The 21,426-nt window shown below is 50.1% G+C and overlaps 1 protein-coding gene across 4 annotated transcripts in view; it reads left to right on the forward strand.

Moving 5' to 3' along the window:
• Positions 1–21,426, forward strand: part of ZNF423 (zinc finger protein 423) — a 370,406-nt gene that overhangs the window by 19,253 nt on the left and 329,727 nt on the right. The window contains exon 1 of one of the 4 annotated variants that reach the window (XM_030925569.1): positions 15,740–15,802. The exons of the other annotated variants lie outside the window; for them this stretch is intronic. Coding sequence (XP_030781429.1) covers positions 15,787–15,802 — 16 coding nt within the window. The 5' untranslated portion in view covers positions 15,740–15,786. Of the gene's footprint in view, positions 1–15,739; positions 15,803–21,426 lie in introns of those variants that run through there. 4 annotated transcript variants of the gene reach the window in all.

Here is a 21,426-nt window from a genome sequence, read left to right on the forward strand (position 1 = left end):
CCGCATACACGTAATGCCACTGAGCGCACTTCCCAAGTACTAAGAACTGTTCTGAGCACGTAACACTCGTCGATTCATTCAAGGTTCACAGCACCCCTGTGAAATAGGTACATGATGTGAATCCCCATTTTACAGAGGAGGAAACCGAGGCATGGGGAGGTAAAATAAATGGCCCAGTGTCCTACAACTAGGGCAAAATTTGAACGGAGGCACTCCGGCCCCAGACCCGTGCTCAGCCCCTGCAAGGTGCCCAGGCCTGCATGGTGGGCTGGAGGCCTGGCCCTGGGGGTGCAGCTTCCAGTGCACCAGCACGTGTCTCATAAATTACAGGTGAAGATTGGCACACAGATCTGAGTCATGATTCTGGGTTTGCCACTTAAAATTCCTTCTCTGGATGGAGCCTTCTTGACTTCATTCATTCACTGGATGAATAGTTCTTAGTTTGTGCTGGGCCAAATGCTAGTGCTGGGTCCCTGCCTTCAGGGAGCTTAAGGCTTAGTAGTGAGACAGACAATTAAGAGTGAGCAGCTCCCAGGATGGTAATTGTTCATTGAGAGACTGCTCTGGCTTATCTGAGTTCAACAAGGTCCTCCCGGGAGGGCACTGCAGAGGAAGTGACGTGACCGCTGGTGTAGGAAGATGAGAGGGAACTGCAGAGGACAGTGGCTAGTCTCCTCTGGCTCTGAATTCATTCACTAGGGCTGCCTTTGCCTGCCTTGGGCCCGCCCCATGTGGGGAAGGAGGGAGAAGAAGAGGCCATAGTCTCTGTCCACGAGGACATGATGGGACAAAATCTGGGGGAGTTTTGAGTGTGACTGGAGGGGCAGGGGCAAATGCTGGCAGGCTCTCCTGGAAGGTCTGGAGCAGGGATGAAGGAAGAGGCAGGGTCGGGTGCTGGGAGAGATGCCTGGGTTGGGGTGGCATTGCGGGTGGCCTGTTGATGCGTGCACATAGCATGGTGCATGGTTCTTTCTGGGGAGTCCCCAGGGAAAGCCACTGGGGCCTTGTGCTTAAATGACCCCTAAGGTTTGCACAACCTCTGTGCACTGTGTGGTTCCAGAGGCTCTCACAGGCACCTCCAAGTATCCAGGGAGTAGGTTGTGGGGGGCTGGGGAGGGGTTGTTCCACTTCATTTGCCAGTTGAGGAAAGGAGGTTCAGAGACGCACACAGCCTTGCCCTGGCTCACACAGCCGTGTGTAGCAGGACCTGTGTCCAGCTGGCAGGCAGGCTGCTCCTTTCCAGGGTCTCCATATTCCATGGACAGGGACGCTGACCCCCAGGCCCCGCTCTGTACATTACTGGGGTGGGAGGTGGAGGGGATGCTGACACTCCATCACTGTCACCCTTATCCCTCAGCCTGGCTTTGCACACTGAGTTGCCCCCATCCCCCAGACATCAAACCAGGCCAGTGAGAAAACAGCTGCTCCCATGTGTCCTAGCATCCATAGTCCACTTTGAATTGGGAATCTGAATGGGCTTTATTTTGAATTTCCTGTATCTGTTGACTCAAAAATACCCATTGCTCCGGCTCTCCTAGGGGAATGTAGAGGCCTGTTCTGGGTTCCCAGGGTCTGACCTCATTTTCCTACTGGGACGTGTTGGACAAGGTTGGGCCTGGCCCCAGACCTCTCTTTGTATCCTGTCCTGCCTTCCTACTAGTAGGAGAGTTCCAAGCCTGCTCTTGTGGAGAGAGGTTCGGTGGGGGTGAAGGAGCGTCAGGAAGGGATAAGGGCGTTCACGGGGAGTATTTACTGAGGTTATTGTGTGTCCAGGGCTCTCTGAGGGCTTCCTGCACGTGTTCTCATGAATCCCCTCCACAGCCCCGTGAGGTTGGTACCGTGATGTTCGCCATCCTGTGGGCGAGGCAGCTTTGAAGGTCAACCTGAGGTCCAAGGTCACATGTCACAGTGAGGCTGCCCCATGCCTGGTGCCTGCCTGAGTAACTGCCAGGGTCACTGTCTACACACCTGGTGAGCCAGTGCCATGCCGGAATCTTCTCCCAGAGATCCTGAAGGCAGACTGTAAACTCTGAGGCTGACAACACCTGGATCCCCCTGAGACCCGGCTGGTGACCAAGTCCCCCTTCCCCCATGCCAACCCCCTCCTCCACTGGGCCTGCTCCTGAGGCTCACTTGGGAGAGAAGCAGCTTGGACAGGTTGGAGGTGGAGGATGTCCCAGGCAAAGTCCTGGGACATTTGAGACAGGTGGTGGGCAGGGCTGTACTTGCTTCCTGATTTTTGGGGACTGCATACCCAGCAAGGTCCAAGGTCGGGCACAGCTAGGCCAGCCCCTCTGTTCTGCTAGGTGTGAGGTGGGAGGTGTTTGCTGCATTTAGGGTATTTAGGCTGGGGAGTCCTCCTTTCTACTGTGTTTTCCCCATAAGGCCCTAGGAGTCCAGTTGGCTCAGCTAGGAATCTTAGGTTAGCTGTGGTTGTCGGGGTAGGTGGCCTTGCTGAGGGATTCAAAACCAGGCCCTGTCCTCTGGGCCTCTCTCTGTCTCCACCCAAACTGCTCCTTGGGCCCAGGACCTGGCCTAGAAGCCTGCCTCTTCTTCCCATCAGCATTTTCCCTGGGGCTTGAGTTGGAACCTATGGGTGTGTGCCCCTCCTGGGCCTCGTTTTCCCGGCTGCCTGTCAACTGGCACCAACACCCGGGAGCAGCAGCTCTTCTTTCCCTCCCCGCTGAAACCTCACTCCCAGGCCCTGGACTCTCTGCATCCTCTGCCCTCCACCACCTCCTATGCAGGCTTCCTGGAACCTGGGGACCCTGGAGGTTTCTGGACCATATCGAGTTGCTTGGGTGGTTGCTTCCCTTTTTTTTGGGCCATGCCGGGTGGGGGAGCTGGGAGAGAAGCTGACGATTGGGTCAGGCCTAGCGGGGGTGGAGGCTGCCCACTGGCTCACATCTCCCTGGATCGTGCTGTGGGCCCCCAGCCCTGTCTCTGAGCGGCCCGGGACCTGGCTTCCCCTCCTGTCTAGGGGGCATCGCTGTTCACCATTTCCTACCTTCCTCCCTTTTATTTTGCACCAGGCCCCCCAGGAACGCCTCTGCGGGGACATGGGGCCCAGGCTCACCCTTCTTCCCGGTGACGGGGCCTGACTTGGCCTGGCACCACCACAGTCCCACTGAGTCTGGGCCCAGGATGGGGTTGACTGTATTCTTCTCTCCACCCTCCTCAGACCCCACCCCCTGGCTGGACAGCTGGGCCCAAGGCCAGGGCTGAGCCAGGGGACCAGCACTGATTGAAAGTGCTCCTCACAGACCCCTTGGCTGGGGGCCCATGGAGTGTGGGGGCTCTGGAAGAGGCTGAGGGGCTTGGAGAAGATGGGGCCCCCCAAGGCCAAGGGGTTGGAGAAAACGAAGGACTGACTTTCTGGGGCAAGAGCCAAGGCTCAGCCCCCCTGGTGTTAATCCGGAGGTGATTCTGAGACTACCCCAAGGCCTCAGCAGCCCCTCTGCCGCTCAGCCCTGGCCCCCCAAGGCGCACTGCACACATGGTTTTGCTTTTCCAGGCATCCTCCCCTGGTCCCCTCCCTCTGGGTGCCTTCTCAAGCTCCTTGGCCCCTCCCCCAGCCCTCCTGGGCCCCCTCCTTCCTCCTTGACCCACTTTAGTCCCCTGTTGCTGGGGGAGGGGAGCGCGCAGCCGGCGGCTCTGATCCTGGCACTCTCCCCCAGCATCCCCTGGGGCGGGCTCTGGATGGAGCCTGCAGGCTGAGCCGGCCCAGCCCCAGGGACTGGCACACAGCGTGCTCCGAGTGGCAGCTTCCCTGCCCCCTCTGTGGACAGACAGTTCTGGACAGCTGCCCCTGCCTGGGCCCCTGGGAGGCCCTGCCAGGACCATGCTCTGGTTTCCCCCAACCCCAGGGAGCAGTGGCTCCAGAGGTCCCTCCTACCACCGCCTCCTTGGCGAGCGCGCTTCCCAGAGGGGACACAGGGCAGGGCCCAGTCCTGGCCTCCACCCATTCTTCCCCTAAATCTCTGCTGGAGAGGCTGGAGCCGGGGTCAAATCCTTTGTCTGCTGTTGATCTGTGTGACTCAGGGAACTCCACCAACCCTCTCTGGGCCTCATCTGTGCATTGAGGGACTTGGAGCAGATAGCTAACCTCCATCAAACATGCCTGTGTTCCCAGGACTGCTGACTGTTTTATGTTTAGGGTCTCTTTGTATTGTCACAGTCCTGTGGTCATGCTCTCTCAGTCTGTATTTTCAAGATGAGGCAACTGAGGCACCGAGAGAGGAATCACTTGTTTGAGGTTACGTAGGCTGTATGTGGTGGAACTGCAGGGCCTTAAGCCCAGGCAAGAGATGATTTTTCTTCGCTCTAACATCCTCCAATCGATCCTGACACAGGGGCTGTTAACTCTTCAGGGACAACCTCCCAGCCCATTGAGGACTTGGGATCTTCACCCTGTCCTGCTCGGGTGTTGGCTGGGTCCCCAAGCCTGTCCCCTGCCCTGTGACAGGCTGTGGGAAGCCAAGGCCGCTGCCCGCCCCAGCTGGGAACTCACTCCATGCTGAGTTCCAGTTCTGTGGTCCAGTGGCCTGACTGAGTACGGGAGCCAAGTGCGAGAGCCAGGATCCAGGAGCAGCCTGGAGTTTCTGCCTGCCCTCTCTGCTCTCCCTGCCCACCCAGCCCTGCTGCACCCCTGCACATGCTCCCCTCCTCCCTTCCCATGAAATCCCTGAAAAACAAGTGTAACATATACAGTGGGAAGGTCCTGAGGGGGCTGTTGAAATTTGGGAACCAGTGCTTCCCTAATCTCTGCATTTTCTGTCTTTTCCTTCTTAAGCCTTGACATCTGTCTGTCCTCTGGGAACCTTTTCATTTCACCATCATTGTCTTGCCGAATAAAGGAGGGGGTGGGAGGTGGGAGGGTGGGAGGGGGCTCTGGGAGCGAAGTCAGGACATCTTTTCTTATTTGCCTAATTTCCTCACTCAAATGTGTCTTGTGATTAAACATTTTCTTAGCGAGCTTGGTCAGGGCCAGGCTGAGTTTCTTTTCATAAACATTGGCAAGTGAATTTAACAGCCCTGTTTGTATTAGCTGGAGGTTTCATTTGCATAGTGATTGTTCTTAGGAAACAAAATAATCGCTTGCAGTTTATGAAACTGTATAGATACCGGGGTCTGGAGCTGGGCGCATGCGCAGGCCTTTGCTCTCGCACGTAAATCCATCCTGTTTGGGGAGGAAATTCAGGCTCCAGGAAGAGCCGAGTGCTGAGGGTTTTCTCTGCTGAGAGGTGTTCCCCTGGCTGGAGTCCTGGGCTCTGGGTGTTGTCTGCTGGGCGGAGCTTGTGAAAGCTGATAAACCTCCCCAAGCTTGTACGGGGACCCCAGTTCCAATCAGCGTCCCATGACGGGCCAGGCATGGCAGGGCTGGGCGAGGAGGAGGGTTGCTCACCTGAGCGCCCACTCCTTTATGTGACCCTTCCAACCTTTTAGATGAAGGCTGCAGACTGGAGGCTCGAGGCTGAGTATTGCTCACAGATGTGTTTTGATTGGCTTGCGCTGTGTTTGAAAGAAAGAAATCAACATTGAGAGATCTGGAAATGTCACAGAAAAAAATTAGAGTTCTTGCTTATGTCTCCTAAGCAATGGGTAGATCTGGGACTTCAAGCTTCCCGTTTAGGCTTGGCTACCATCCTGGGGCTAGGGGTGGTGACTGCTTCTGTAGGTGGGCATGTCTGTTCTGTCCATCACAGTCCAGACCTTGGTTGACGTCACTCATTGACGTCCCTGCCTGGCCCCTGGGGAATTTAGGGTCCTGCTTGCAGTGGGTCCTCTCTGTTCACCATGTGCCCTGTAGGCTTGAGGTCAGTGATTCACCTGACCCCTCAGGTGCCCTGTTCTGACCTATCATAACTGCTCCTGCATCTTTTGGCTGTACCCTTCCCCCTGGTGCCCTGCACAGGCCCTGCCTATTTGAGGAGCTTTTCCTGGGCCTTCTGGCTTTGACCCAGTGGCTGTGAGTTCAAGCTCTCCTGATGTCCATATTGGCTGAGGGTGGAGATATGGACAGGGAGTCACTTTGCAAGGTCACACCCTTATTCCCAGGAGTTTGTCTTTGCTCAGAACATTCCTGGCCTTTTCCTCAGCAGATCTCTCTGGAGCCTGCTGCCGCAGAAGACAGGCATTTCATGAGCTCAGAATCTGTTTTTCAGACTCAGGCATCATCGCCGCCCAGCTCGGTCAGCTGGCTTGGCCCGATTTTGGAATCTACTGGAGTTAAGTGGGCCCAGAATAATACCTGTCCATTAAGGGAATGGTTTGACAAAGCGTCAGGGCTGGAGTTGGATTTCTAGCTGAGAAATGATGCCTGCCACACCCCAGATGACCCAGCCTTGGCGGCCAGGGCCCTCAGATATTTGGTGCGTTTATGGAGCCTCCACTTTAGAGGAGGAAAAGTCAGAAGCAACAAAGAAAGCAGGTGAAACTGATGAATACCGACACCTTCCTTTTTTCTTTTTGAGATAGAGTCTTGTTCTGTCACCCAGGCTGGAGTGCTCACTGCAACTTCCACTTCCTTGGTTCAAGTGATTCTCCTGCCTCTGCCTCCCCAGTAGCTGGGACTACAGGCACACACCACCATGCCTGGCTAATTTTTTTGCTTTTTTTTTTCAGTAGAGACAGAGTTTCACTGTGTTGGCCAGGCTGGTCTAGAACTCCTGACCTCAGGTGATCCGCCCGCCCTGGCCTCCCAAAGTACTAGGATTATAGGTGTGAGCCACCGTGCTTGGACTTTATCGATAATTTCTTCACCATGCAGTGCTCTGCCCTGTAGTCTTGGTGTCCCAGGTGTCCCCTTGGAGAACAACTCCTGTTGATCCCAGTGTGCTTCCAGGCCTTCATCATGGACTACCTTGGGAAGTCACTGGGAGTTTCGTGCCCTTTATGGTGGTCTCATGCTGTTCTCACAGCAACTCCAGCTGGTAGTTATATTAGTTCCGCTTTATAGGTGAGGAAACTGAGGCTCTGTGGCCCAAGGTCATACAGCTGCCCGAAGTCACCAGCCTGGTAAATAATAGGAGATACTGGGATTTGATCTGCCTTCTTAACCCTGACCCTATATGATTTGTTTCTCCAATTATAAAATAGGGAAAATGAACCCATCTCCTAGGGTTCTTGAAGGCAAAGATAAAATAAGTAAAGAGAGATTTACAAAGATAAAATGAGCAAAGAAAGATTTCACTGTAAAATGTGGACTCAGGCGCTTTGAGGTTTCTTTAACTCTTTATTTCTGGGTGGTGTCATTAAGCATAACGCTTTCTCCTCTTCTCCCCCTGCCTCAGTCTTCATGAGCTGTACTTTGACCATGTCACTGCTCTGGCTCTGGCCAGGTGTTCCCCCTCACACCCTGAGGTTCTGGAATTCCTCTAGAGAGAGGGATGCATCTCTGATAGTTGGGGCTCCTTTTGGCAGGGAGTGGTGCAGAGAAACCTACAGCATCTTCTGGAAAGAGGAAGAGCAAGCAGTCAGGCCAGAAATTCCATTTTGGTGGAACTGGCTGTCTGACACAGGATTGTATCACCTGGGATGCTTTGAGCTGCAAGACATGCAATCCAAGTTCAGAAAAGCTCAAGCATAAAGGGCTGTGAGATCTCCTAGCATGAGAAGTGTGGAGGGAGTGTGGCTGCAGAGAACTTAGCTGAGCAGCTCAGAACTGTCAGCAGAGACCCAGCTGCCTTCTGTCTTTATGGTCTGTCCTGCTCAACACATTGACTGGTGCCCTCGAATTTGTCTCCTCATGAAGAAGAAATGGCTGCTGTGGTGCCGGACATCACCCCCTGACACATCAGGGTCCAAAGACCAGGAGAGAGAAGCTCCCTGACACAGGCCTGTCTTTAGGGGAAGGACACTTCTCCTAAATGGCCCCATGTTCCCTCCCTTGCATCTCACCGTGTTGACAGCGGCATCCCTTGAACATCCTGCACCAATCTCAGGCCAACATACGGAGCTCTGTTTGGAGTTAGTGGCTCTGCGGATGTTCGAGCAAAATTTGAGTTAGGCCAGCAAGAAAGAAGGAGGGGGAAAGACTGCTGGGGAGCACCCAGCACTGTCTGGGGGAGCCTGTGTGAGCGGCTGTCTCTTCCCATGCAAGGTTCCAGAGCATCTCCCTTATGTCATGGGAGCTCTCCCTCATTTCTCGTCAGTCCCCCGGCCTCAACTCATGTCCTAGGACTGTGCCATTCCTTCCTCTGCACGGCTTTCCCCGTGACTGAGACTCTTTCTCTGTACTAGCCTACCTGGCTCCTTCTCCTCCTTCTGGACTCAGGTTCAATGTCACCTCCTCTGCATGGCCTTTCCTGACCCCTTTCTCCCAAAGTGGGCCCACTGCTGTTACTGTCTCTCGCTCTTTTTAATGTCATGTTAGTTGTTCTCAGTAGGAATTTATTGATGTATTCACTTGTTTACAGTTCCTTCCTCAGTGGCCGCTCAGCTGTCCCCGGACAGGGGCCAGGTTTGACTTGCCCACTCCTGTGTCCCTAGGCTTCAGGAGAAAGCGTCAGTGGGATGGAGAAGGGATTCACAATGCCTGGCATGTAGCTGGCATTTAGGAGATATTGACTGAATGAAGGAGCCACTGGTCCCCCATCTTACCTGAATTCCTGTCTCTTTTTTCCCGTTTCTGTCCTCCTATCCACTGGAGCCCCCACATTTCTTCCTATTCTTTGTTCTTTGAGGAAGAAGAGAGACAAAACGTCTCCATGAGCCCATGGACCTGACTTCTCTTGACAGTGTTGGGATTGCTGGCAGGGCTTCTCCAAGGGCTGCTTCTGTGAAAAAATCCACTTCTGGAAGTAGGGCACGCCTGTGCAGCAGAGTGGGCTGAGGAAGGGAGTCTGGATACAGTTCAGCCTTCCTGGCTGGTAGGTGCCCCTGAAGCCAGGGGGCAACATGGATGCTGGTCTGGACATCTGAATCTGACCCTTGTCTGCACAGGTTTGGTCACTTTGCTCCAGGACAGTTTTTATTTTTACATTTTTATTTAGAGACAGGGTGTTACTTTGTCACTCAGGCTGGAATGCAGTGGTGTAACCATAGCTCACTGCCACCTCCAACTCTCGGGCTCAAGGAAGGAGGGCTCGTTTACACTGCTGGGGACTCCCTCTGCCCATGAGATAGTGGGATCCTTCCATTTCAGGGTTATCCAGCCCAGCCCACTCCTGGGAAAGCAGTTCCGTTGTGAGGATGGCCAATGCCAGATTGTAAGGCTGATCTGGGAGCCAGTTGGTCATTCTACACAACACGGAGGTGGAAAGAGTTGGCTGTGGTTCCTTCAAGTTTAACAAGCAATCTGAGTAACTTTAAGGCATGCCCTGCCTGGAATACTGGCTTGACCATCTCCAGGGCTCAGATGACGTGGGTCTGGGGACAGCCACATGATGTGGGTGCTGCTGCATTGTTGGCGTGGGACTGGGGATAGAGGAGAAAATGGCTTGCCCTGGCTGGGTTGGCAACATTGGAGGGTGAAAGAGGGCCCAGAGGGAGCAGGGATCAGACCAGGAGATGAGTGGAACCAGGCTAGGAAGAGTCTTGAAGGCCACAGGCCAGCCTGCCATGAAGCCTCCCTAATTTGAGTCCTCAGGCTGCCAAAAATACTGTTCACTCTCCCTGAGGGTAGAGAAGGAGCCTCCCTGGGTCTCCAGACCTCTCCTCCATAGCTGGTTGTGGGACAAATTATGGCCTTTCTGCATGTGTGTGGGCAGGAGTATAGTATATGTACATGGATCCACACAGGACTCGCCTGGAGCATGGCGCCCACCCAGGGGCTCTTTTGGGAATTTGTTGGCTGCATCGTCAGTCTAATGAGCAAAGCATTCGGTGGTGGGTCTGTGGGTTCCCCAACAGGGCGCAGTCTCCCCAAGTCCCTCAAAGTGGAGCTGTGTAAGCTGGCGGAGGCTTTTCTAGACCCCTGCTGTTGCTTTTAGGGAACTTGCTTATGTTATGTTGCCTTTTCTTTTTCAGTGGGAAGTGTCAGTGTGAGTAATTATATATATTTTCACAAACTCGAACTATGCTTCATTTAAACTTCTATAAACATGTCTGTGTAATTCTAATTAACTGCTCGCATAAAGCCATCACAAGTTACATGGGGAAATGCTCATTTGCCAGACTGTTGCCTAAAAGCCAAGGAAAATATTATGTTCTTCCAACAAACGGACTATTCATGTAGACTGTTACCAAGATAAACAGGAGATATTTGAGGACAAGTGAGATTCTAAGCAGTGATGGCTGAGCCTCCTGTAAGTGGTGTTATTCAGGGTTGGCAGGGTGGGAGGCTTGATTGAGTGATAAATGCTCTTCAAGAAAAATGCCCGAATTTGGAATGTGAGGTCAGGACCCTGGAGATGGGCCATCTCGTGGTGCTCTTTTGGCAGCAGGCCACTCTGAATTTCGTGAAAAGTCTGAATCGGTGAAGAGTCAACGAAGTGGCTTGCGCTTGTCCTTCCAAGAAGTTCTTTTAGCCATTCGCACTAGGGTCACTAAGAAAGTGTGTAAAGAGAGATTCTTGGGGCTGCTTTAAATGGGTAATGATGATTTCAAGTTAATCATTCAGACTGGGCATGGTGGCTCACGCCTGTAATCCCAGGGTTAGGGGATTTTTTACCCCCAGAAAAATAATGGAATAGCTCTTTCTCTACCCCCACTGAAAAAAAAAGGGCAACGTAACATAATTGTTCCAGAGTCCGAGGCAGTAGGATTGTTTGAAGCCTGGCGTTTGAGACCAGTCCAGGTAACATAGACCCTATCTCTACAAAAAATAAAAATCCAAAAATTAGCCTGGCATGGTGGCACATGCCTGTAGTCCCAGCTACTCGGGAGGCTGAGGTGAGAGAATTACCTGAGCCCAGGGGTTCAAGTCTTCAGTGAGCTATGATTGAGCCACTGCACTCCAGCCTAGGAGATAGAACGAGACCCCAACTCTAAAAAAAAAAAAAAGTTAGCTGTTCATTCATTCATTCATTCATCCATCCATCCAATCAAGTATTACTGAGTGTCTGTCATGTCCCAGACTAGGTAGGGTTCTTGCTGCTGCAGTGGGAAACATCCAAACCCCTGCCCTCCTGGAGCTGATGTTCTGCTTGTTGTTGTTGGTAACCAGACAAGGAAGTGAAATGTATACAGTTTGTTAGAGACAAGGGCTCAGGAAGACAAGGAAGGATGAGAGGTGGGGGAACTGGTGAAGACTGTCTGGCGTGTTTGAGGAGGGATGAGGTGGGGGCCTGCTCTGTGGCTGGAGGCTGGAGTGAGCAGGTGATCGGGAGAAGTGGGGGTGATGAGGTCAGATGGCTGACCTGGGCCGGGAGATGTATCTCTTTTATTAAATGTGGAAGATGTTTCTGAGCTGCTTGGCAATTATATTTTTAAATATCCTTTCCTTCACAGAATGGTAAAATCCTTAAAATGTTGCAATACTTGCTCAATTGCAGCAGATAAGAATACTACACAAAACTATAGAGAAGAAAATCAAACCCTCCGGAACGTCCCCCTGAAGAGGACCACTGTTGCACTTGGGGACCCTCCTTTCAGGCATCCTCATTTTGTCATCTCCCTTTGCTTTCTTCCCCATTGGCCTTTTCAAAGGTCAGAGAGAAATGCTTAGTCAAATCCCTACTTGAGTATCACAGGTGACTAATTTTGGGATTGAAGATTAAGGAGGTTTTGTTGCATCCTTAAAGAACTTGGTGTTGGAGTCCAGGTAGTTTTGGTAAGTCATCAACAGTTGGAAAGAACTGTCGGAAAGTGACTCACTTTCAGGCTGATGGTTTTGTGTAGAAAACATTCCCTGCAATGGTGAACATGTATTGATTCTTTCCTGCGTCCCAGGCACTAGACATAAGCAGTCCCTATTCAGTTCTTTCGATTCTCACAGCAACTCTATGAGGTTGGTGCTGTTAATTATTATCATAGGCAAGAAACAGGGTCAGGGAGGGTAATGACCTTCCCCAAATGACACAGGTGATTAGGGACTGGGACCTCAACATCAGAGTCTTGGTTCTGGGCAGGAGTTAAGGTTGAAGATGCCATGAAGCCATCCGGCCTGACTTGTTCCCCTTCCCCTTCACCGCTTATTGGGTAACCCCTGCTGCTGTGTGCCCCGGCCATATTGAGAGCTTTGCCTCTCTCATTTGCTCTTAAGAAAGGCATCTTGGAAGGTTCTCTTTGTGTCCTCTGGGCTGGATTGACCAAAGAGGGGTGTAATAATGCACATCAAAGCCCATCTCTGGCATGTTACAGCCCTTTCTTTTTTATTTTTTGAGACAGGGTCTTGCTCTTTCACTCAGGCTGGAGTGCAGTGGTGCAATCTCTGCTCACCGAAGCCTCGACCTCCCAGACTCTAGCAGTCCTCTGGCCTCAGCCTCTTGAGGAGCTGGGACTACAGGTGCATGACACCATGCCTGGCTAATTTTTGTATTTTTTGTAGAGATGGAGGTTTCACTATGTTGCCTAGGCTGGTCTTGAACTCCTAGGCTCAAGAGATCCACCTGTCTTGGCCTCCGAAAGTACTGGGATTATAAGCGTGAGCCACCACACCTGGCCAGCCCTTTTCAATAAGCAGGATATTTTATTATTAGTAAATTCTTCTGAAACCTTGTTGGTCCATAGGAAAGGGCCTGGAACCGCCTGTGTCTTAGGGGGCTGGATGGATTAGGTCTAGATGTTATGGTCTGTTTCTGACCGCTTCATTCATTCTCTCCCTTACTCATTGATATTGAGGTGTGATTTTCCAGCAAGAGAGTCCCCTGGTCTCAAGTTTCCGGAGGCACCCACTACAATCTAGATTCCAATTAGCTTAATTGCTTCATATTAGACTTCTTAGAAAAGATTTTTTTTTTTTTTTTCTTGCTGATGGCTGCGTTTCCAGGAATGTCTCCCCCACTGCTTTCCTTCCTGCTTCTTCCAAGCTTGTTTCTTTCAACTTTATTTCTCCGGTACTGGCCTGGACTTCAGTCCTGTTAGACCCGGTGCCACTGTGTCAGTTTACATCTGAGTGGCCAAAGTGACACCAGGAAAAAAGAAGTATATTTTATATATATGTATAGAGAGAAAGAGTGAGTGGGAGCTTATATATCCCATGTATGTAAAATTACACATGTTATTTTTAAATAGAAAATTTCTTTTAGGGTGTGTGTGTGTTTCAGCAAAAGAACTGGACACAAAATCTACCCAGAGTTCTGACCCTGTCTCTCTTCCTTTTGCCATCAACACTAGGTTTTTTAAAAAGTAATTTTCAACAACCAAAGGAAACAGTTACATCCTGATTGACACACAGGATGTCGGAGCAGCATTCTTGCTGTTAAGTGATCAGGATTTCAGCCAAGGGAATATAATGAAATCCACATAAAAATTTATTTACCTAATGAAAATCCTGGAGTAATGCATAAGTGGTTCTCTGATAATAAAATGCAAATCTAAAACTATAACCAGGAGGACAATAATCTTCATTAAACGTATTGTCTAGAGGAAGCCGTGACATCTACTTAACAGTGATTTGATTTGTTTAGTAATTTCCACGTAATATTTAAACTTTATTTCGAGTCTTAAAAACCAGCCCACGAGTTTCTTGTGCATCAGAGAGGAGGGCAGCTGCTGGTGTGTGGAGGTGTCCGCCCACTGGATTCTCAGGGCCTCTGCTTACGGGGCACCCTGGAATCTTGTCTTTTTCTAGGCAGCATGGCATTTGGTGGAGAGGTGGGGTCCAGGAAGGGAAAAGAAGGGGTCAGGTTTCCTTCTGGGAGAGAGACCCAGAAAAGCTCCTGTTCTGCAGGAAAACGGCATCTGAGGCTTAGAAAGGCTTGGAGATGGGAAGTGACTCGCCCAAGTTTATCTTGGAGCTCTGGTGGTACCCAGGTCTCCTGGCTCCCCACCCAGTGCTCCTGCCTTCCTGAAATCCGACCAGAGCTGAGGATTTGAGTGCCACTCTCCTGCCACTCGGGCTCTGTGTAGCATCTCTGTAGCTCTTTCTCCTGGCTCAAGACCACTTAGCAACAGCACACCTCCCCCACCCCCAACTTGGGACTGGCATGATTGGAAGTTGGAAGCAGGGTGGAAGTGCTTTGGAAGCAGACTGACCTGGGTTCAAAACCTGGCTCTGTCCCTTGTCAACTGAGGAACCATGGGCCTCTACCTTACTCTCTGTGAGGCTCAGGGTTCCTACCTGTGACAGGGGGCTCTAATCTCTGCTTTTGGGACTGCTGGGAGAACTCTGAGGAAGCATGTGCAGTGTCTGGCTGGGGATGCAATGCCTGGCTGTGGGCTCAGAAGTCTCTTGGGTAGCTTAGAAGCATGACAGGGAATAATTTATTTTGGGACTCCCTACCCCAGTTTTGACACTAATAATCTAAGCCCTAGATGAGAAAAATTACCCTTTTGAATTAAAAAAATTTTTTTTTGTTGAGACTTGTCACTCTGTCATCGAGGCTAGAGTGCCATGGCATTATGTGGCTCACTGTAACCTCCACTTTTGGGCTCAAGCAATCTTCTTACAGCCTCCTGAGCAGCTTTGGACTACAGGTGTGTACCAAATTTTTATTTTTTTGTAGAGAGGTCTCACTATATTGCCCAAGCTGGTCTCAGACTCCTGAGCTCAAGTGATCCTCCTACCTCTGTCTCCCAAAGTGCTGGGATTACAGGTGTCAGTCACTGTGCCCGGTCCCTTTAAAACAAAGTCCCAGATACATGGCAGATGAAGCTGGTTGGTGCATGTACATGTGTGTGTGTGTGTTTTCCCACCAGATATCATGATAACTTCACAGATGACTCAACCTTCCTCTCACTGTCTCCTCTGCCTCCTTCTCCTTCTTCCCCCCCGCAACAAGTTAACAAGTTACAACTTTTTTCTTTCCCCTTCAGAATGTTGCAGAGCATTTTGAAAAAATATTAAAACAAATTACCCGTAATCTTAAGCAAGAATCTCCTTCCAAGGGCAGCATAGGATCTGGTTAGGAACACAGGCCTGTTCAGACACCAGCTTTGAACTTACCAGCTAGCCATGCGCCCTTGGGCAACTTCCTTATCCTCTCTGAGCCTCAGTTTCCTCGCCTGTGATGCAGCATTAACACTCGTTTTTTTTCTGCACAGCTGTGAAGATTAAACAAGATAATGTGTGTAAAGTGCTTAGCAGAGTGTCTGGCACTTAGTCAGTGCTTGATAAATGGGAGCTGCTTTGTTGTTGCAAGAGAAAAGGTTGCTCTGAACAGAAGCCCCGTGAAATGGAGAAGTGAGGCTGCTGTCCAGGTAGTGATGCCAGCCGGCCGGCAGGCCAGCCAGGCATAATGGCTTGAGTTTCCATCCAAGGGCTGGCTCAGGTTACTCCTGGCCCATTAGCAACGCTGGTGAGAGCTTGGAGCTTCTTAAGTTCAAGGTCGATCACAGGCCTTGTCCCCCACTCGGGCCTCTCTGCTTTGCCCAGAGTCATTAGTCACTAGGGTGGTCTGATGAGAAAGTGGGGATGCCTTAGGGCCTCCTATCCTGACCTCTGGGCCACACCCCAGGGAAGGGCCTTGCTCAAGGCAGGGGGTCGGCCATCCAGAGGCTTTGAAAATTCACTTGTGTATCTGGAAAAACAGTTAAATCCTGGCCGCGTAGCTGACTACCTGGGTAAGTCATTTCAGTAGTCTGAGCCTCAGTTTGCTCATCTGTCAAATGGGCATACAAGTAGTATTTCATCAGGAGATTGCATATGCTTATTAGCCTGCAATAAGAAATTCTGTATTTATTCCCCCAGGAAAACTTCCTGGAGAAGGATGGATTTTACCCTGTAAAAGAAGAAAGACATGGATGCATAAGAAGAGGGGTGAGCAGGGGAGGCCTTGGGCTGAGGGGTGGGGCAAGGGAAGTAGGCAGACAGAAGGAGCTCGAACTAGAGCTTAGTTCTCTCTGACAATGTGGGTCTCATCCCTTCTGACTCAGGTAGGAGCCTTGCCGGGGGATGATGAAGGAGCAACGTCATCTTGACCCCATCCGACTTGCATTTAAAAATTCCTGTAGGGGACCGGACATGGTGGCTTACACCTGTAATCCCAACACTGTGGGAGGCCGAGGCAGGTGGATCGCCTGAGGTCAGGAGTTCGAGACCAGCCTGGCCACATGGTGAATCCCTGTCTCTACTAAAAACACAAAAATTAGCCGGGTGTGGTGGCGGGCACGTGTAATCCCAGCTACTCAGGAGGCTGAGGTATGAGAATCATTTGAATCCCAGGAGGCAGAAGTCACAGCAAGCTGAGATCACGCCACGGCACTCCAGCCTGGGCAACAGAGAGAGACTCCGTTTACAAAAAAAAAAATTCCTGCAGGGGTGACTTAGACAAACAGGTTGTTCTTTCAGCCCAAATACTCCCACGGTCTCCTGTATCAGGAGATCCTGCCCACGTGCTATTGGAATTCACCAATTCCAGTAGCCAACCAGGGACTGCTGGAGTGTTTCTTCTTACTGTCTTCGGTTTTCCTAGCTCTTTCCCCTAGTAGGACAGGAAATGTGGAAGTGATTGAACCATCTCTGGGGGAAGGAGGAAAACCCAACTGGAGGCATTGAATACACCCCCCCAGAGTCCCTTTCATGGGTGTGCACAGCAGACCTCACGGCCTTTGAGCACAGCCTTGGAGGCTGCAGAGGGACTGGGCTGTTGGGGATGGTAATAAATACCCTGAGGCCTGGGGAGCCCCGTGTGGCCTCCTTCCCTGGGCCCGCAGAAGAGCCTGAGTGACAGCCAGGCTTGGCCTTCACACACCCCGGATCCAGGAGGAGGGAAAAAGAGAGCAGCAGGGGCAGAGGAGGGGTCTGCCAGCCAGGGACAAAGGCAGAGACAGAGGGAAACAAAGGAAGAGAGAAATCCCTTCTTGTTACAACCTGTGGCTAAAGAAAAATGTGCTTTGTCACCCCTGAAGGCCTTAGAGTGAGACCCTCGGTTCACCTGGTCACAGAGCAGGACTTTTCACTTTGCAAACCACCCCTCGAGTCCAGGTGTGGGATCCTCGTCCTGCTCATTCTTGGGCCTGAAGCTTCCTCCACTTAAGCTTGCATGGAATCAGTTGGAAACGGGAAGAATCAGAGGCAATCATCTGCTGCCAAATTTGGGAGCAAACATTTTTCTTTCTGGATTTAAATAATTGCATTGCATCCCCAGCTCTGGTTCTCTTCTAAAGCCAGCCCCAGATGACATTTGGCAGGCTAACCATGGTCTGACTCCCCACCGTCCCCCGCCCCTGCCCCCGCCCCACTGTCCTGTGGGGTTTTCTCAGAATATTTTCCTCCGTGTCTGGGTAGCTGGCTTTTAAACCCGTTCTGTTTTTCTTTTTTTTCTTGTTCAGGTCTCAAATTTTATTAAATTTAAATTTTATTCCATTTCAGGCTATAAAATCTCCAAAAGTGGCTTTGAAAGTGAACAGGTTTTGGCATGCTGGAAATAGGTTACCTCCAATGCAAATAAAAGAGTCTAGCTTCCGAGGCGAACAAGGCTCCAAGGGTTGGGAAAATGCGTGGAGCGGCTAGAAACTGTGGCATAGAAATGGTCAGAGACCAATTTAAAAGCACATATATTTTAAATGAAACATTTTGTGGACATATGGAACCAATAGCTTTTGCCAAAAGCCCAATTGTGGGGATCAAGTCTTAAGAGCTAAACTTCAATCTACTACCCAAGGTGATTTTTAACAGACAAATGAAAGCTCCTTTTTGCTTTCTAGTCTAAGGGGAATCTTAATACATTTTTAAATTATTTGGCATTTTGAATTAATTTTCTTAGAATGAAACGAGATTCTTAAATTGGGATCTTGTAGGGAAAAGACAGCCAGGTAATTAGTGAACTGATCTCCTTTCCTGACACACGAATGCAAGGGGGAGGGGGAGAGTTGAACTCCAACCAAGGTGCACACAAAATCTATTTTAGAGCAAAAATTTCAAAGTAAGCAACACCATCTGTTCTTTAATTATTTCTCCTTATTAAAAAAAAGTAGCTAAATTTATTTGGGTTACTTAGTTGGAAAGAAATGTCTTTAAGACACTCAGAATTGGAGCTATTAAAGTCAGATTGTCAGCTCTTGTTTGCTAAGTATCCAAGAACTCAAAATAGTAAAGGCATTTTAGAATTGACTTTCTTTTCCAACAGAGCTTCCTCTTGGTTAAGCAGGACATGGTTATCTAAGGCCTAGCGGACATTCCTCTGCTGCTCATATTTTGGGGCAGGGGCTATGGGATTAAGCAGAGGGTTCATGCTCTAGCAGGATAATCAAGGGAGGTAGGGGGTCTGCCTTCAAGAGGAGTTAGGTCACTGGGAGTCTCTGCCCCTTTTGGAGTTCTTGCCATTCAGCTCACTGTCCATCCTTCCATCCATCTGTCCATTCGTCTGTCCATCCATCCATCTGTCCATCCATCTGTCCGTCTGTCCATCCATCCATCCGTCCATCCGTTCATCCATCCATCATCCATCCATCCATCCATCCATCCAACTATTCAACAAATATGCCTTTAATAATACTCCTAACCTACAAACATCAGGGCTTAGCCAGCTTATCTTAACATCCTTGGAACACTTACATTAGCCTACAGTTGGGCAAACTCATATAACACAAAGCCTATTTTACAATAAAGGGAAGAATATCTCATGTAATTGAATGAGTACTGTACTGAAGTACAGTTTCTACTAAATGTGTATTGCTTTCATACAATTGTGAGGTCACACCATTGCACGTCTAACCATTTTAAGTCAGGGACCATCTGTAATCAGATACTCATGGATGGGCCAGGCGCAGTGGCTCATGCCTGTAATCCAGCAATTTGGGAGGCCAAGGCTGGTGGATCACCTGAGGTCAGGAGTTTGAGATCAGCCCGGCTAACATGGTGAAACACTGTCTCTACTAAAAATACAAAAATTAGCCAGGCGAGGTGGCGGGTGCCTGTAATCCCAGCTACTCGGGAGGCTGAGGCAGGGAGAATCGCTTGAACCCAGGAGGCGGAGGTTGCAATGAGCTGAGATCGCATCACTGCACTCCAGCCTGAGCAACCGAGCGAGATTCTGTCTCAAAAAAAAAAAGATTCTCGTTGATGAGCCTGTGATTACTAACAGTAACGTGTGCTCTAGAGTCTAGACCAGTGCTGTCCAATAGACCTCTTGGCAATGATGGAAATGTTCTATATCTGTCTGTCCAATATGGTAGCCACTAGCCACATGTGGGTTTTGAGCATTTGAAACCTGGCTAGTGGGACTGAGGAACTGCCATTTTTAATTTGATTTAATTAAAAATTTTTAAAAATATTTATTTTAACAATATTTATTTATTAATTATTATTATTATTTTTAGAGACAGGGTCTTGCCCTGTTGCCCAAGCTGAAGTACAGTGGCATGGTTACAGCTTATTGTAGTTTTGAACTCCTGGGCTCAAGTGATCCTCTCAACTCTGTCTCTGGAGTAGCTGGGACTACAGGCATTCACCATAACACTCAGCTAATTTATTTTTACTATTTAAGAGATGAGATCTCGCTATATTGTCCAGGTAGGTCTTGAACTCTTAGCCTCAAGGGATCCTTCCACATCAGCCTCCAGAGTAGCTGGGATTACAGGTGAGAGCCACTGCACCCAGCTCTTTTTATTTTTCAACATGGGGATCTCTCTGTGTTGCCCAGGCTGGAGTGCAGTGGTTATACACAGGTGCAGTCACAGCTCACTATAGACTTGAACTCCTGGGCTCCAGCGATCCTACTGCCTCAGCCTCCCGAGTAACTGGGACTACAGGTATGCACCACCATGCCCGGTTTGTTTTACTTTTGGTTAATTTTTATTTAAATACTCACATGAGGGTAGTAGCGACTGTATTGGACAGCATGGGGTCAGCCTCACCTGGGAACTTCGTGGCAATGCAGATCCCCAGGCCCCACCCAGGCTTTGCTGAGTCAGAATCTCTGTGGAAGCCCAGGCATCTGAGTTTCAGCAGTCCCTCCAAGTGATTTTTATATGGCCTTGCTCTAGGAAAGGTAGGTGTGGGTGTGATGCTATCATGTGATCCATTCTGGGGGGTGGTGCATCAAGGAGTAGGAGAATTAGATTTCAACTGCACAGAAGCCTTCTGAGAAAAAGGACTGGTGAGCTGTGACTGAGACACGAGTAGCGAGGTGACCATGGCAGGCCTGGCACCGGATGGGGCTTTGGTGGTGGTGGAACACACCTCACCATGCCCAGCAGTGGGGAGGGCTTGGCACAGCTGATGAACTCAAAAAAGGTCAGAATGTTGGAGCGAAGAGATGGAGCATTTGTGAACTGGCAGGTAGGAGTCCTGGTGCTGCAGCTGTGCGATCTTGAAATGGTATCTTAACCTTTCTGGGCCTCGTATTCTCTTCATTGATAAAATGGAGCTAACCACACCTTGCCACGCACTTATCTAGTAGGGTCCAAAGATGGATGGACTCAGACTGCATGGACAAAGCACATGTGCACAACACGAACGCTGGGATAAGTGACATGGTGGTCTTGTTTCTTACTGAATTTTCTTTGTTCTCTAACTGCACTGTCCCTACTTCTCCTATCTTCAGGGTCTCAGCTCTGCCTGAGCACCTCCTGCCCAGCACTGCTCTCCCCAGCTGTCCTCAGTCAGGCTAAGGCGGTATCAGGCCGTCTCTGTGGCTCTGTGACCTGCACCCTGGTCTGATGGGACCTGTGTTCCTGTTGCTGTTCTGCATTTCCTTCCTGGAAAGTCCTCCCCAGGCCTCTGCATCTCTTTTATTGGGTTTATAATCTCAGGGAACCTTTCCAGACCCTCATCTGGAAGCCCAGGATGGGCCCAGAGAGTGGACTTCTGCAAGTGCAAGTTAAAATCAGATGTAACCAAATGCCTTTTGGGGAAAGACTTCATAGTAATTTTGGCAGCATCTTTTCTGTTGTCTAGACCTAGGATCAGCATTTTAGGGAAAAGTGTCAAGGTAAACTTTCCCCTGCCTCCTCCTGCTCTCCCCTCTCCAGCGCTAGGACTCCGTGCAAGGCCCTCCCTCCAGGACGTCAGGTGGCCAGAGCCTCAGGCGTGCCCCAGCTATTTGGCAGCCAAAAGTTTTGTCCGTGGAAGACGCCAGACTTATTTCAAGGTGGCAAATGTGGCGATGCTTCTCTGCTGGAAAGACACCAAGTGTCTGATCTCAGCCTTGGGGGTAGTATTTTGGGGAGATATTAGCAGCTTCTTTTTTAAAATAGACACATGCTTTTCTTCACCCTCTCAAAAGCCTTTGCAGTCAAATGTGTCCTCGGTACTTGGGATGGTGCCTTGAGCATACTGATTGCTCAGTATAGGTTAGTTATTGCTACTGTTATTGTTATTATTATTACTTTGTTTTTCCAGGACTGAAGCATTGCTTGGGCCTCTCCTTTAGACTAAGACATTTACAATGAACGCTTTGGAATCTTCCTTTTTTTTTTGAGACAGGGTCTCGCTCTGTC

The sequence above is a fragment of the Rhinopithecus roxellana genome, chromosome 20, assembly GCF_007565055.1.
Source record: "Rhinopithecus roxellana isolate Shanxi Qingling chromosome 20, ASM756505v1, whole genome shotgun sequence".
NCBI lineage: Eukaryota > Metazoa > Chordata > Mammalia > Primates > Cercopithecidae > Rhinopithecus > Rhinopithecus roxellana.